At 40.5% G+C, this 17,299-nt stretch overlaps 1 protein-coding gene across 2 annotated transcripts in view; it reads left to right on the top strand.

Annotated features, from left to right (window-relative positions):
* Positions 1–17,299, top strand: part of LOC129811258 (fibroblast growth factor receptor 3-like) — a 366,746-nt gene that overhangs the window by 60,995 nt on the left and 288,452 nt on the right. For both annotated transcript variants that reach the window (XM_055862424.1, XM_055862422.1), the window contains exon 2: positions 15,374–15,602. In XM_055862424.1, the coding sequence (XP_055718399.1) occupies positions 15,455–15,602 (148 nt within the window). In that variant the 5' untranslated portion in view covers positions 15,374–15,454. The remainder of the gene's footprint in view (positions 1–15,373; positions 15,603–17,299) is intronic.

Here is a 17,299-nt window from a genome sequence, read left to right as displayed (position 1 = left end):
GGACTCTACCTACATGTGTATTTATCCTACTGGACTCTACCTACATGTGTATTTATCCTACTGGACTCTACCTACATGTGTATTTATCCTACTGGACTCTACCTACATGTGTATTTATCCTACTGGACTCTACCTACATGTGTATTTATCCTACTGGACTCTACCTACATGTGTATTTATCCTACTGGACTCTACCTACATGTGTATTTATCCTACTGGACTCTACCTACATGTGTATTTATCCTACTGGACTCTACCTACATGTGTATTTATCCTACTGGACTCTACCTACATGTGTATTTATCCTACTGGACTCTACCTACATGTGTATTTATCCTACTGGACTCTACCTACATGTGTATTTATCCTACTGGACTCTACCTACATGTGTATTTATCCTACTGGACTCTACCTACATGTGTATTTATCCTACTGGACTCTACCTACATGTGTATTTATCCTACTGGACTCTACCTACATGTGTATTTATCCTACTGGACTCTACCTACATGTGTATTTATCCTACTGGACTCTACCTACATGTGTATTTATCCTACTGGACTCTACCTACATGTGTATTTATCCTACTGGACTCTACCTACATGTGTATTTATCCTACTGGACTCTACCTACATGTGTATTTATCCTACTGGACTCTACCTACATGTGTATTTATCCTACTGGACTCTACCTACATGTGTATTTATCCTACTGGACTCTACCTACATGTGTATTTATCCTACTGGACTCTACCTACATGTGTATTTATCCTACTGGACTCTACCTACATGTGTATTTATCCTACTGGACTCTACCTACATGTGTATTTATCCTACTGGACTCTACCTACATGTGTATTTATCCTACTGGACTCTACCTACATGTGTATTTATCCTACTGGACTCTACCTACATGTGTATTTATCCTACTGGACTCTACCTACATGTGTATTTATCCTACTGGACTCTACCTACATGTGTATTTATCCTACTGGACTCTACCTACATGTGTATTTATCCTACTGGACTCTACCTACATGTGTATTTATCCTACTGGACTCTACCTACATGTGTATTTATCCTACTGGACTCTACCTACATGTGTATTTATCCTACTGGACTCTACCTACATGTGTATTTATCCTACTGGACTCTACCTACATGTGTATTTATCCTACTGGACTCTACCTACATGTGTATTTATCCTACTGGACTCTACCTACATGTGTATTTATCCTACTGGACTCTACCTACATGTGTATTTATCCTACTGGACTCTACCTACATGTGTATTTATCCTACTGGACTCTACCTACATGTGTATTTATCCTACTGGACTCTACCTACATGTGTATTTATCCTACTGGACTCTACCTACATGTGTATTTATCCTACTGGACTCTACCTACATGTGTATTTATCCTACTGGACTCTACCTACATGTGTATTTATCCTACTGGACTCTACCTACATGTGTATTTATCCTACTGGACTCTACCTACATGTGTATTTATCCTACTGGACTCTACCTACATGTGTATTTATCCTACTGGACTCTACCTACATGTGTATTTATCCTACTGGACTCTACCTACATGTGTATTTATCCTACTGGACTCTACCTACATGTGTATTTATCCTACTGGACTCTACCTACATGTGTATTTATCCTACTGGACTCTACCTACATGTGTATTTATCCTACTGGACTCTACCTACATGTGTATTTATCCTACTGGACTCTACCTACATGTGTATTTATCCTACTGGACTCTACCTACATGTGTATTTATCCTACTGGACTCTACCTACATGTGTATTTATCCTACTGGACTCTACCTACATGTGTATTTATCCTACTGGACTCTACCTACATGTGTATTTATCCTACTGGACTCTACCTACATGTGTATTTATCCTACTGGACTCTACCTACATGTGTATTTATCCTACTGGACTCTACCTACATGTGTATTTATCCTACTGGACTCTACCTACATGTGTATTTATCCTACTGGACTCTACCTACATGTGTATTTATCCTACTGGACTCTACCTACATGTGTATTTATCCTACTGGACTCTACCTACATGTGTATTTATCCTACTGGACTCTACCTACATGTGTATTTATCCTACTGGACTCTACCTACATGTGTATTTATCCTACTGGACTCTACCTACATGTGTATTTATCCTACTGGACTCTACCTACATGTGTATTTATCCTACTGGACTCTACCTACATGTGTATTTATCCTACTGGACTCTACCTACATGTGTATTTATCCTACTGGACTCTACCTACATGTGTATTTATCCTACTGGACTCTACCTACATGTGTATTTATCCTACTGGACTCTACCTACATGTGTATTTATCCTACTGGACTCTACCTACATGTGTATTTATCCTACTGGACTCTACCTACATGTGTATTTATCCTACTGGACTCTACCTACATGTGTATTTATCCTACTGGACTCTACCTACATGTGTATTTATCCTACTGGACTCTACCTACATGTGTATTTATCCTACTGGACTCTACCTACATGTGTATTTATCCTACTGGACTCTACCTACATGTGTATTTATCCTACTGGACTCTACCTACATGTGTATTTATCCTACTGGACTCTACCTACATGTGTATTTATCCTACTGGACTCTACCTACATGTGTATTTATCCTACTGGACTCTACCTACATGTGTATTTATCCTACTGGACTCTACCTACATGTGTATTTATCCTACTGGACTCTACCTACATGTGTATTTATCCTACTGGACTCTACCTACATGTGTATTTATCCTACTGGACTCTACCTACATGTGTATTTATCCTACTGGACTCTACCTACATGTGTATTTATCCTACTGGACTCTACCTACATGTGTATTTATCCTACTGGACTCTACCTACATGTGTATTTATCCTACTGGACTCTACCTACATGTGTATTTATCCTACTGGACTCTACCTACATGTGTATTTATCCTACTGGACTCTACCTACATGTGTATTTATCCTACTGGACTCTACCTACATGTGTATTTATCCTACTGGACTCTACCTACATGTGTATTTATCCTACTGGACTCTACCTACATGTGTATTTATCCTACTGGACTCTACCTACATGTGTATTTATCCTACTGGACTCTACCTACATGTGTATTTATCCTACTGGACTCTACCTACATGTGTATTTATCCTACTGGACTCTACCTACATGTGTATTTATCCTACTGGACTCTACCTACATGTGTATTTATCCTACTGGACTCTACCTACATGTGTATTTATCCTACTGGACTCTACCTACATGTGTATTTATCCTACTGGACTCTACCTACATGTGTATTTATCCTACTGGACTCTACCTACATGTGTATTTATCCTACTGGACTCTACCTACATGTGTATTTATCCTACTGGACTCTACCTACATGTGTATTTATCCTACTGGACTCTACCTACATGTGTATTTATCCTACTGGACTCTACCTACATGTGTATTTATCCTACTGGACTCTACCTACATGTGTATTTATCCTACTGGACTCTACCTACATGTGTATTTATCCTACTGGACTCTACCTACATGTGTATTTATCCTACTGGACTCTACCTACATGTGTATTTATCCTACTGGACTCTACCTACATGTGTATTTATCCTACTGGACTCTACCTACATGTGTATTTATCCTACTGGACTCTACCTACATGTGTATTTATCCTACTGGACTCTACCTACATGTGTATTTATCCTACTGGACTCTACCTACATGTGTATTTATCCTACTGGACTCTACCTACATGTGTATTTATCCTACTGGACTCTACCTACATGTGTATTTATCCTACTGGACTCTACCTACATGTGTATTTATCCTACTGGACTCTACCTACATGTGTATTTATCCTACTGGACTCTACCTACATGTGTATTTATCCTACTGGACTCTACCTACATGTGTATTTATCCTACTGGACTCTACCTACATGTGTATTTATCCTACTGGACTCTACCTACATGTGTATTTATCCTACTGGACTCTACCTACATGTGTATTTATCCTACTGGACTCTACCTACATGTGTATTTATCCTACTGGACTCTACCTACATGTGTATTTATCCTACTGGACTCTACCTACATGTGTATTTATCCTACTGGACTCTACCTACATGTGTATTTATCCTACTGGACTCTACCTACATGTGTATTTATCCTACTGGACTCTACCTACATGTGTATTTATCCTACTGGACTCTACCTACATGTGTATTTATCCTACTGGACTCTACCTACATGTGTATTTATCCTACTGGACTCTACCTACATGTGTATTTATCCTACTGGACTCTACCTACATGTGTATTTATCCTACTGGACTCTACCTACATGTGTATTTATCCTACTGGACTCTACCTACATGTGTATTTATCCTACTGGACTCTACCTACATGTGTATTTATCCTACTGGACTCTACCTACATGTGTATTTATCCTACTGGACTCTACCTACATGTGTATTTATCCTACTGGACTCTACCTACATGTGTATTTATCCTACTGGACTCTACCTACATGTGTATTTATCCTACTGGACTCTACCTACATGTGTATTTATCCTACTGGACTCTACCTACATGTGTATTTATCCTACTGGACTCTACCTACATGTGTATTTATCCTACTGGACTCTACCTACATGTGTATTTATCCTACTGGACTCTACCTACATGTGTATTTATCCTACTGGACTCTACCTACATGTGTATTTATCCTACTGGACTCTACCTACATGTGTATTTATCCTACTGGACTCTACCTACATGTGTATTTATCCTACTGGACTCTACCTACATGTGTATTTATCCTACTGGACTCTACCTACATGTGTATTTATCCTACTGGACTCTACCTACATGTGTATTTATCCTACTGGACTCTACCTACATGTGTATTTATCCTACTGGACTCTACCTACATGTGTATTTATCCTACTGGACTCTACCTACATGTGTATTTATCCTACTGGACTCTACCTACATGTGTATTTATCCTACTGGACTCTACCTACATGTGTATTTATCCTACTGGACTCTACCTACATGTGTATTTATCCTACTGGACTCTACCTACATGTGTATTTATCCTACTGGACTCTACCTACATGTGTATTTATCCTACTGGACTCTACCTACATGTGTATTTATCCTACTGGACTCTACCTACATGTGTATTTATCCTACTGGACTCTACCTACATGTGTATTTATCCTACTGGACTCTACCTACATGTGTATTTATCCTACTGGACTCTACCTACATGTGTATTTATCCTACTGGACTCTACCTACATGTGTATTTATCCTACTGGACTCTACCTACATGTGTATTTATCCTACTGGACTCTACCTACATGTGTATTTATCCTACTGGACTCTACCTACATGTGTATTTATCCTACTGGACTCTACCTACATGTGTATTTATCCTACTGGACTCTACCTACATGTGTATTTATCCTACTGGACTCTACCTACATGTGTATTTATCCTACTGGACTCTACCTACATGTGTATTTATCCTACTGGACTCTACCTACATGTGTATTTATCCTACTGGACTCTACCTACATGTGTATTTATCCTACTGGACTCTACCTACATGTGTATTTATCCTACTGGACTCTACCTACATGTGTATTTATCCTACTGGACTCTACCTACATGTGTATTTATCCTACTGGACTCTACCTACATGTGTATTTATCCTACTGGACTCTACCTACATGTGTATTTATCCTACTGGACTCTACCTACATGTGTATTTATCCTACTGGACTCTACCTACATGTGTATTTATCCTACTGGACTCTACCTACATGTGTATTTATCCTACTGGACTCTACCTACATGTGTATTTATCCTACTGGACTCTACCTACATGTGTATTTATCCTACTGGACTCTACCTACATGTGTATTTATCCTACTGGACTCTACCTACATGTGTATTTATCCTACTGGACTCTACCTACATGTGTATTTATCCTACTGGACTCTACCTACATGTGTATTTATCCTACTGGACTCTACCTACATGTGTATTTATCCTACTGGACTCTACCTACATGTGTATTTATCCTACTGGACTCTACCTACATGTGTATTTATCCTACTGGACTCTACCTACATGTGTATTTATCCTACTGGACTCTACCTACATGTGTATTTATCCTACTGGACTCTACCTACATGTGTATTTATCCTACTGGACTCTACCTACATGTGTATTTATCCTACTGGACTCTACCTACATGTGTATTTATCCTACTGGACTCTACCTACATGTGTATTTATCCTACTGGACTCTACCTACATGTGTATTTATCCTACTGGACTCTACCTACATGTGTATTTATCCTACTGGACTCTACCTACATGTGTATTTATCCTACTGGACTCTACCTACATGTGTATTTATCCTACTGGACTCTACCTACATGTGTATTTATCCTACTGGACTCTACCTACATGTGTATTTATCCTACTGGACTCTACCTACATGTGTATTTATCCTACTGGACTCTACCTACATGTGTATTTATCCTACTGGACTCTACCTACATGTGTATTTATCCTACTGGACTCTACCTACATGTGTATTTATCCTACTGGACTCTACCTACATGTGTATTTATCCTACTGGACTCTACCTACATGTGTATTTATCCTACTGGACTCTACCTACATGTGTATTTATCCTACTGGACTCTACCTACATGTGTATTTATCCTACTGGACTCTACCTACATGTGTATTTATCCTACTGGACTCTACCTACATGTGTATTTATCCTACTGGACTCTACCTACATGTGTATTTATCCTACTGGACTCTACCTACATGTGTATTTATCCTACTGGACTCTACCTACATGTGTATTTATCCTACTGGACTCTACCTACATGTGTATTTATCCTACTGGACTCTACCTACATGTGTATTTATCCTACTGGACTCTACCTACATGTGTATTTATCCTACTGGACTCTACCTACATGTGTATTTATCCTACTGGACTCTACCTACATGTGTATTTATCCTACTGGACTCTACCTACATGTGTATTTATCCTACTGGACTCTACCTACATGTGTATTTATCCTACTGGACTCTACCTACATGTGTATTTATCCTACTGGACTCTACCTACATGTGTATTTATCCTACTGGACTCTACCTACATGTGTATTTATCCTACTGGACTCTACCTACATGTGTATTTATCCTACTGGACTCTACCTACATGTGTATTTATCCTACTGGACTCTACCTACATGTGTATTTATCCTACTGGACTCTACCTACATGTGTATTTATCCTACTGGACTCTACCTACATGTGTATTTATCCTACTGGACTCTACCTACATGTGTATTTATCCTACTGGACTCTACCTACATGTGTATTTATCCTACTGGACTCTACCTACATGTGTATTTATCCTACTGGACTCTACCTACATGTGTATTTATCCTACTGGACTCTACCTACATGTGTATTTATCCTACTGGACTCTACCTACATGTGTATTTATCCTACTGGACTCTACCTACATGTGTATTTATCCTACTGGACTCTACCTACATGTGTATTTATCCTACTGGACTCTACCTACATGTGTATTTATCCTACTGGACTCTACCTACATGTGTATTTATCCTACTGGACTCTACCTACATGTGTATTTATCCTACTGGACTCTACCTACATGTGTATTTATCCTACTGGACTCTACCTACATGTGTATTTATCCTACTGGACTCTACCTACATGTGTATTTATCCTACTGGACTCTACCTACATGTGTATTTATCCTACTGGACTCTACCTACATGTGTATTTATCCTACTGGACTCTACCTACATGTGTATTTATCCTACTGGACTCTACCTACATGTGTATTTATCCTACTGGACTCTACCTACATGTGTATTTATCCTACTGGACTCTACCTACATGTGTATTTATCCTACTGGACTCTACCTACATGTGTATTTATCCTACTGGACTCTACCTACATGTGTATTTATCCTACTGGACTCTACCTACATGTGTATTTATCCTACTGGACTCTACCTACATGTGTATTTATCCTACTGGACTCTACCTACATGTGTATTTATCCTACTGGACTCTACCTACATGTGTATTTATCCTACTGGACTCTACCTACATGTGTATTTATCCTACTGGACTCTACCTACATGTGTATTTATCCTACTGGACTCTACCTACATGTGTATTTATCCTACTGGACTCTACCTACATGTGTATTTATCCTACTGGACTCTACCTACATGTGTATTTATCCTACTGGACTCTACCTACATGTGTATTTATCCTACTGGACTCTACCTACATGTGTATTTATCCTACTGGACTCTACCTACATGTGTATTTATCCTACTGGACTCTACCTACATGTGTATTTATCCTACTGGACTCTACCTACATGTGTATTTATCCTACTGGACTCTACCTACATGTGTATTTATCCTACTGGACTCTACCTACATGTGTATTTATCCTACTGGACTCTACCTACATGTGTATTTATCCTACTGGACTCTACCTACATGTGTATTTATCCTACTGGACTCTACCTACATGTGTATTTATCCTACTGGACTCTACCTACATGTGTATTTATCCTACTGGACTCTACCTACATGTGTATTTATCCTACTGGACTCTACCTACATGTGTATTTATCCTACTGGACTCTACCTACATGTGTATTTATCCTACTGGACTCTACCTACATGTGTATTTATCCTACTGGACTCTACCTACATGTGTATTTATCCTACTGGACTCTACCTACATGTGTATTTATCCTACTGGACTCTACCTACATGTGTATTTATCCTACTGGACTCTACCTACATGTGTATTTATCCTACTGGACTCTACCTACATGTGTATTTATCCTACTGGACTCTACCTACATGTGTATTTATCCTACTGGACTCTACCTACATGTGTATTTATCCTACTGGACTCTACCTACATGTGTATTTATCCTACTGGACTCTACCTACATGTGTATTTATCCTACTGGACTCTACCTACATGTGTATTTATCCTACTGGACTCTACCTACATGTGTATTTATCCTACTGGACTCTACCTACATGTGTATTTATCCTACTGGACTCTACCTACATGTGTATTTATCCTACTGGACTCTACCTACATGTGTATTTATCCTACTGGACTCTACCTACATGTGTCTTTATCCTACTGGACTCTACCTACATGTGTATTTATCCTATTGGACTCTACCTACATGTGTATTTATCCTACTGGACTCTACCTACATGTGTATTTATCCTACTGGACTCTACCTACATGTGTATTTATCCTACTGGACTCTACCTACATGTGTATTTATCCTACTGGACTCTACCTACATGTGTATTTATCCTACTGGACTCTACCTACATGTGTATTTATCCTACTGGACTCTACCTACATGTGTATTTATCCTACTGGACTCTACCTACATGTGTATTTATCCTACTGGACTCTACCTACATGTGTATTTATCCTACTGGACTCTACCTACATGTGTATTTATCCTACTGGACTCTACCTACATGTGTATTTATCCTACTGGACTCTACCTACATGTGTATTTATCCTACTGGACTCTACCTACATGTGTATTTATCCTACTGGACTCTACCTACATGTGTATTTATCCTACTGGACTCTACCTACATGTGTATTTATCCTACTGGACTCTACCTACATGTGTATTTATCCTACTGGACTCTACCTACATGTGTATTTATCCTACTGGACTCTACCTACATGTCTATTTATCCTACTGGACTCTACCTACATGTGTATTTATCCTACTGGACTCTACCTACATGTCTATTTATCCTACTGGACTCTACCTACATGTGTATTTATCCTACTGGACTCTATCTACATGTGTATTTATCCTACTGGACTCTACCTACATGTGTATTTATCCTACTGGACTCTACCTACATGTGTATTTATCCTACTGGACTCTACCTACATGTGTATTTATCCTACTGGACTCTACCTACATGTGTATTTATCCTACTGGACTCTACCTACATGTGTATTTATCCTACTGGACTCTACCTACATGTGTATTTATCCTACTGGACTCTACCTACATGTGTATTTATCCTACTGGACTCTACCCTACCTACATGTGTATTTATCCTACTGGACTCTACCTACATGTGTATTTATCCTACTGGACTCTACCTACATGTGTATTTATCCTACTGGACTCTACCTACATGTGTATTTATCCTACTGGACTCTACCTACATGTGTATTTATCCTACTGGACTCTACCTACATGTGTATTTATCCTATTGGACTCTACCTACATGTGTATTTATCCTACTGGACTCTACCTACATGTGTATTTATCCTACTGGACTCTACCTACATGTGTATTTATCCTACTGGACTCTACCTACATGTGTATTTATCCTATTGGACTCTACCTACATGTGTATTTATCCTACTGGACTCTACCTACATGTGTATTTATCCTATTGGACTCTACCTACATGTGTATTTATCCTACTGGACTCTACCTACATGGGTATTTATCCTATTGGACTCTACCTACATGTGTATTTATCCTACTGGACTCTACCTACATGTGTATTTATCCTACTGGACTCTACCTACATGTGTATTTATCCTACTGGACTCTACCTACATGTCTATTTATCCTATTGGACTCTACCTACATGTGTATTTATCCTACTGGACTCTACCTACATGTGTATTTATCCTACTGGACTCTACCTACATGTGTATTTATCCTACTGGACTCTACCTACATGTGTATTTATCCTACTGGACTCTACCTACATGTGTATTTATCCTACTGGACTCTACCTACATGTGTATTTATCCTACTGGACTCTACCTACATGTCTATTTATCCTACTGGACTCTACCTACATGTGTATTTATCCTACTGGACTCTACCTACATGTGTCTTTATCCTACTGGACTCTACCTACATGTTTATTTATCCTACTGGACTCTACCTACATGTGTATTTATCCTACTGGACTCTACCTACATGTGTCTTTATCCTACTGGACTCTACCTACATGTGTCTTTATCCTACTGGACTCTACCTACATGTGTATTTATCCTACTGGACTCTACCTACATGTGTATTTATCCTACTGGACTCTATCTACATGTGTATTTATCCTACTGGACTCTACCTACATGTGTATTATCCTACTGGACTCTACCTACATGTGTATTTATCCTACTGGACTCTACCTACATGTGTATTTATCCTACTGGACTCTACCTACATGTGTCTTTATCCTACTGGACTCTACCTACATGTGTCTTTATCCTACTGGACTCGATCTACATGTGTATTTATCCTACTGGACTCTACCTACATGTGTATTTATCCTACTGGACTCTACCTACATGTGTATTTATCCTACTGGACTCTACCTACATGTGTATTTATCCTACTGGACTCTACCTACATGTGTCTTTATCCTACTGGACTCTACCTACATGTGTCTTTATCCTACTGGACTCGATCTACATGTGTATTTATCCTACTGGACTCTACCTACATGTGTATTTATCCTACTGGACTCTACCTACATGTGTATTTATCCTACTGGACTCTACCTACATGTGTCTTTATCCTACTGGACTCTACCTACATGTGTATTTATCCTACTGGACTCTACCTACATGTGTATTTATCCTACTGGACTCTACCTACATGTGTCTTTATCCTACTGGACTCTACCTACATGTGTCTTTATCCTACTGGACTCGATCTACATGTGTATTTATCCTACTGGACTCTACCTACATGTGTATTTATCCTATTGGACTCTACCTACATGTGTATTTATCCTACTGGACTCTACCTACATGTGTATTTATCCTACTGGACTCTACCTACATGTGTATTTATCCTACTGGACTCTATCTACATGTCTATTTATCTTACTGGACTCTACCTACATGTGTATTTATCATATTGGACTCTACCTACATGTGTATTTATCATATTGGACTCTACCTACATGTGTATTTATCCTACTGGACTCTACCTACATGTGTATTTATCCTACTGGACTCTACCTACATGTGTATTTATCCTACTGGACTCTATGTACATGTGTATTTATCCTACTGGACTCTACCTACATGTGTATTATCCTACTGGACTCTACCTACATGTGTATTTATCCTACTGGACTCTACCTACATGTGTATTTATCATATTGGACTCTACCTACATGTGTATTTATCCTACTGGACTCTATCTACATGTGTATTTATCCTACTGGACTCTACCTACATGTGTATTTATCCTACTGGACTCTACCTACATGTGTATTTATCCTACTGGACTCTACCTACATGTGTATTTATCCTACTGGACTCTACCTACATGTGTATTTATCCTGCTGGACTCTACCTACATGTGTATTTATCCTACTGGACTCTACCTACATGTGTATTTATCCTACTGGACTCTACCTACATGTGTATTTATCCTATTGGACTCTACCTACATGTGTATTATCCTATTGGACTCTACCTACATGTGTATTTATCCTACTGGAATCTATCTACATGTGTATTTATCCTACTGGACTCTACCTACATGTGTATTTATCCTACTGGACTCTACCTACATGTGTATTTATCCTACTGGACTCTACCTACATGTGTATTTATCCTATTGGACTCTACCTACATGTGTCTTTATCCTACTGGACTTGATCTACATGTGTATTTATCCTACTGGACTCTACCTACATGTGTATTTATCCTACTGGACTCTATCTACATGTGTATTTATCCTACTGGACTCTACCTACATGTGTATTTATCCTACTGGACTCTATCTACATGTGTATTTATCCTACATGTGTATTTATCCTACTGGACTCTACCCTACCTACATGTGTATTTATCCTACTGGACTCTATCTACATGTGTCTTTATCCTACTGGACTCTACCTACATGTGTCTTTATCCTACTGGACTCTACCTACATGTGTATTTATCCTATTGGACTCTACCTACATGTGTCTTTATCATACTGGACTCTACCTACATGTGTATTTATCCTACTGGACTCTACCTACATGTGTATTTATCCTACTGGACTCTACCTACATGTGTATTTATCCTACTGGACTCTACCCTAGACATGTAGGTGCACGTCCTTATCCTTATAATGCAACACACTTTGAAAGGCGGTGACCAGCGATGGTGATCTGCTTGAACGGGCCCAGTATGTTCTGACTTACTGAATGACTGTTTGACTGACTGTTTGACTGACTGACACACTGGGACTAGCTGACTGACAGACAGACTGGGACTAACTGACTGACTGACAGACAGACTGGGACTGGCTGACTGACTGACTGACAGACTGACTGGGACTAGCTGACTGACTTACTGACAGACTGGGACTGGCTGACTGACTGTTTGACTCACTGACTGACTGACTGACAGACAGACTGGGACTAACTGACTGACTGACAGACAGACTGGGACTGGCTGACTGACTAACAGACAGACTGGGACTAGCTGACTGACTGACTGACTAACTGACAGACTGGGACTAGCTGACTGACTGACTGACAGACTGGGACTAGCTGACTGACTGACTGACAGACTGGGACTAGCTGACTGACTGACTGACAGACTGGGACTAGCTGACTGACTGACAGACTGGGACTGGCTGACTGACTGACTGACTGACTGACAGACCGGGACTAGCTGACTGACTGACTGACAGACCGGGACTAGCTGACTGACTGACTGACTGACTGGGACTAGCTGACTGACTGACTGACTGACAGACTGGGACTAGCTGACTGACTGACTGACTGACTGACAGACTGGGACTAGCTGACTGACTGACTGACTGACTGACAGACTGGGACTAGCTGACTGACTGACTGACTGGGACTAGCTGACTGACTGACTGACTGACTGACTGACTGACTGACTGGGACTAGCTGACTGACTGACTGACTGACAGACCGGGACTAGCTGACTGACTGACTGACAGACTGGGACTGGCTGACTGACTGTTTGACTCACTGACTGACTGACTGACTGACTGACAGACTGGGACTAGCTGACTGACTGTTTGACTCACTGACTGACTGACTGACTGACTGACAGACTGGGACTAGCTGACTGACTGACAGACAGACTGGGACTAGCTGACTGACTGACTGACAGACTGGGACTAGCTGACTGACTGACTGACAGACTGGGACTAGCTGACTGACTGTTTGACTCACTGACTGACTGACTGACTGACTGACTGACAGACTGGGACTAGCTGACTGACTGACTGACTGACTGACTGACAGACAGACTGACTGACTGACTGACAGACTGGGACTAGCTGACTGACTGACAGACAGACTGGGACTAGCTGACTGACTGACTGACAGACTGGGACTAGCTGACTGACTGACTGACTGACTGACTGACTGACAGACCGGGACTAGCTGACTGACTGACTGACAGACTGGGACTGGCTGACTGACTGTTTGACTCACTGACTGACTGACTGACTGACTGACTGACTGACTGACAGACTGGGACTAGCTGACTGACTGACTGACAGACTGGGTCTAGCTGACTGACTGACTGACTGACTGACAGACTGGGACTAGCTGACTGACTGACTGACAGACTGGGACTAGCTGACTGACAGACTGGGACTAGCTGACTGACTGACTGACTGACTGGGACTAGCTGACTGACTGACTGACTGGGACTAGCTGACTGACTAACTGACAGACTGGGACTAGCTGACTGACTGACTGACTGACTGACTGGGACTAGCTGACTGACTGACAGACAGACTGGGACTAGCTGACTGACTGACTGACAGACTGGGACTAGCTGACTGACTGACTGACTGACTGACAGACTGGGACTAGCTGACTGACTGACTGACAGACTGGGACTAGCTGACTGACAGACTGGGACTAGCTGACTGACTGACTGACTGACTGGGACTAGCTGACTGACTGACTGACTGACTGGGACTAGCTGACTGACTAACTGACAGACTGGGACTAGCTGACTGACTGACTGACTGACTGACTGGGACTAGCTGACTGACTGACAGACAGACTGGGACTAGCTGACTGACTGACAGACAGACTGGGACTAGCTGACTGACTGACAGACAGACTGGGACTAGCTGACTGACTGACTGACTAACTGTTCTCTCTGTGTTTCAGGACAGTGAGGGGTATATCCGGAGTTGTTTCTATGGTAACGGAGGCAGTGCTTCTGTTGGATACCCATGATGCACCGGTACGATGCCTGAGTCGGAGACGGGCTTAGTAGCTCAGCGTGTAGCTACGTTGGCCAGAGGAATGGTTGCTGTGTGGTGTTCTCTCTGGCTCTCCCTCCTCCTCTTCCCTCTCTTCGTCTCTACAGCCAGACTACCCACAGTACTGCCCACAGGTAAATACACTCCTCTTTATCTCTCTCTCTCAATTTCAATTCAATTTAAGGGGCTTTATTTCCATGGGAAACATATGTTTACTTTGCCAAAGCAAGTGAAATCGATAATAAACTAAAGTGAAATAAACAATAAAAATTTACAGTAGACATTACATTTCAAATGTCATATTATGTCTATATAGAGTGTTGTAACGATGTGCAAATAGTTAAAGTACAAAAGGGAAAATAAATAAACATAAATATAGGTTGTATTTACAATGGTGTTTGTTCTTCACTGGTTGCCCTTTTCTTGTGGCAACAGGTCATAAATATTGCTGCTGTGATGGAACACTGTGGTATTTCACCCAATATATATGGGAGTTTATCAAAATTGCATTTGTTTTCTAATTCTTTGTGGGTCTGTGTAATCTGAGGTTAGGAAGTGCAGCTCAGTTTCCACCTCATTTTGTGGGCAGTGAGCACATAGCCTGTCTTCTCTTGAGACCCAGGTCTGCCTATGGCGGCCTTTCTCAATAGCAAGGCTATGCTCACTGAGTCTGTACATAGTCAAAGATTTCATTAAGTTTGGGTCAGTCACAGTGGTCAGGTATTCTGCCACTGGGTACTCTCTGTTTAGGGCCAAATATCATTCTAGCTTGCTTAGGGAACTCTTCTCCAGGTTCTTTCTGTAGGTGATGGCTTTGTTATGGAAGGTTTGAGTATCGCTTCCATTTTGGGTGGCTCTTTTCTGGATTTTGATCATTAGTGGGTATTGGCCTAATTCTGCTCTGCATGCATTATTTGGTGTTTTACGTTGTACACAGAGGATATTTTTGGCAGAATTTGTAGTTGTATTGCCGCACGAAGGCGTGTCACGTCAACAAGACCACACAGGTGGTCATAATTCTAAAATCTCAGTCAGACCAAATCAAGAGATCCCAGCTGAGGGAGCTGTGGGGGAAACATGATAAATATTTTCAGTCTGCTTTCCACCAGACACTGGGAGATGAATTCACCTTTCAGCAGGACAAGAACCAAGTGATTTACCAAGAAGAGTGAATGTTCCTGACTTAAATCTTCTTGAATTCTGAAGAGAATAACGGGCAAATGTTGCACAATCCAGGTGTGTAAAGCTCTTAGAGACTTATCCAGAAAGACTGTCAGCTCTTAGAGACTTATCCAGAAAGACTGTCAGCTCTTAGAGACTTACCCAGAAAGACTCTCAGCTCTTAGAGACTTACCCAGAAAGACTCTCAGCTCTTAGAGACTTACCCAGAAAGACTGTCAGCTCTTAGAGACTTATCCAGAAAGACTGTCAGCTCTTAGAGACTTACCCAGAAAGACTCTCAGCTCTTAGAGACTTACCCAGAAAGACTGTCAGCTCTTAGAGACTTACCCAGAAAGACTGTCAGCTCTTAGAGACTTACCCAGAAAGACTGTCAGCTCTTAGAGACTTATCCAGAAAGACTGTCACCTCTTAGAGACTTACCCAGAAAGACTCACACCTGTAATCATTGCCAAAGGTTCTTCTACAAAGTATTGACTCTGGGATTTGAATACTTATGTAAATTAGATATTTCTGTATTTCATCTTCAATAAATTAGCTATATTCTATAAAAACGTGTTTTCACTTTGTCATTATGGGGTATTGTGTATAGATGAGTGAGTAAAAACATCCATTGAATCCATTTTTAATTCAGACGGTAACACGGCTAAAT

Source organism: Salvelinus fontinalis, chromosome 15, assembly GCF_029448725.1.
Source record: "Salvelinus fontinalis isolate EN_2023a chromosome 15, ASM2944872v1, whole genome shotgun sequence".
Classification (NCBI taxonomy): domain Eukaryota; kingdom Metazoa; phylum Chordata; class Actinopteri; order Salmoniformes; family Salmonidae; genus Salvelinus; species Salvelinus fontinalis.
Note: the sequence above shows the minus strand (reverse complement) of the source record. Positions and strands in the feature narration are given on the sequence as shown.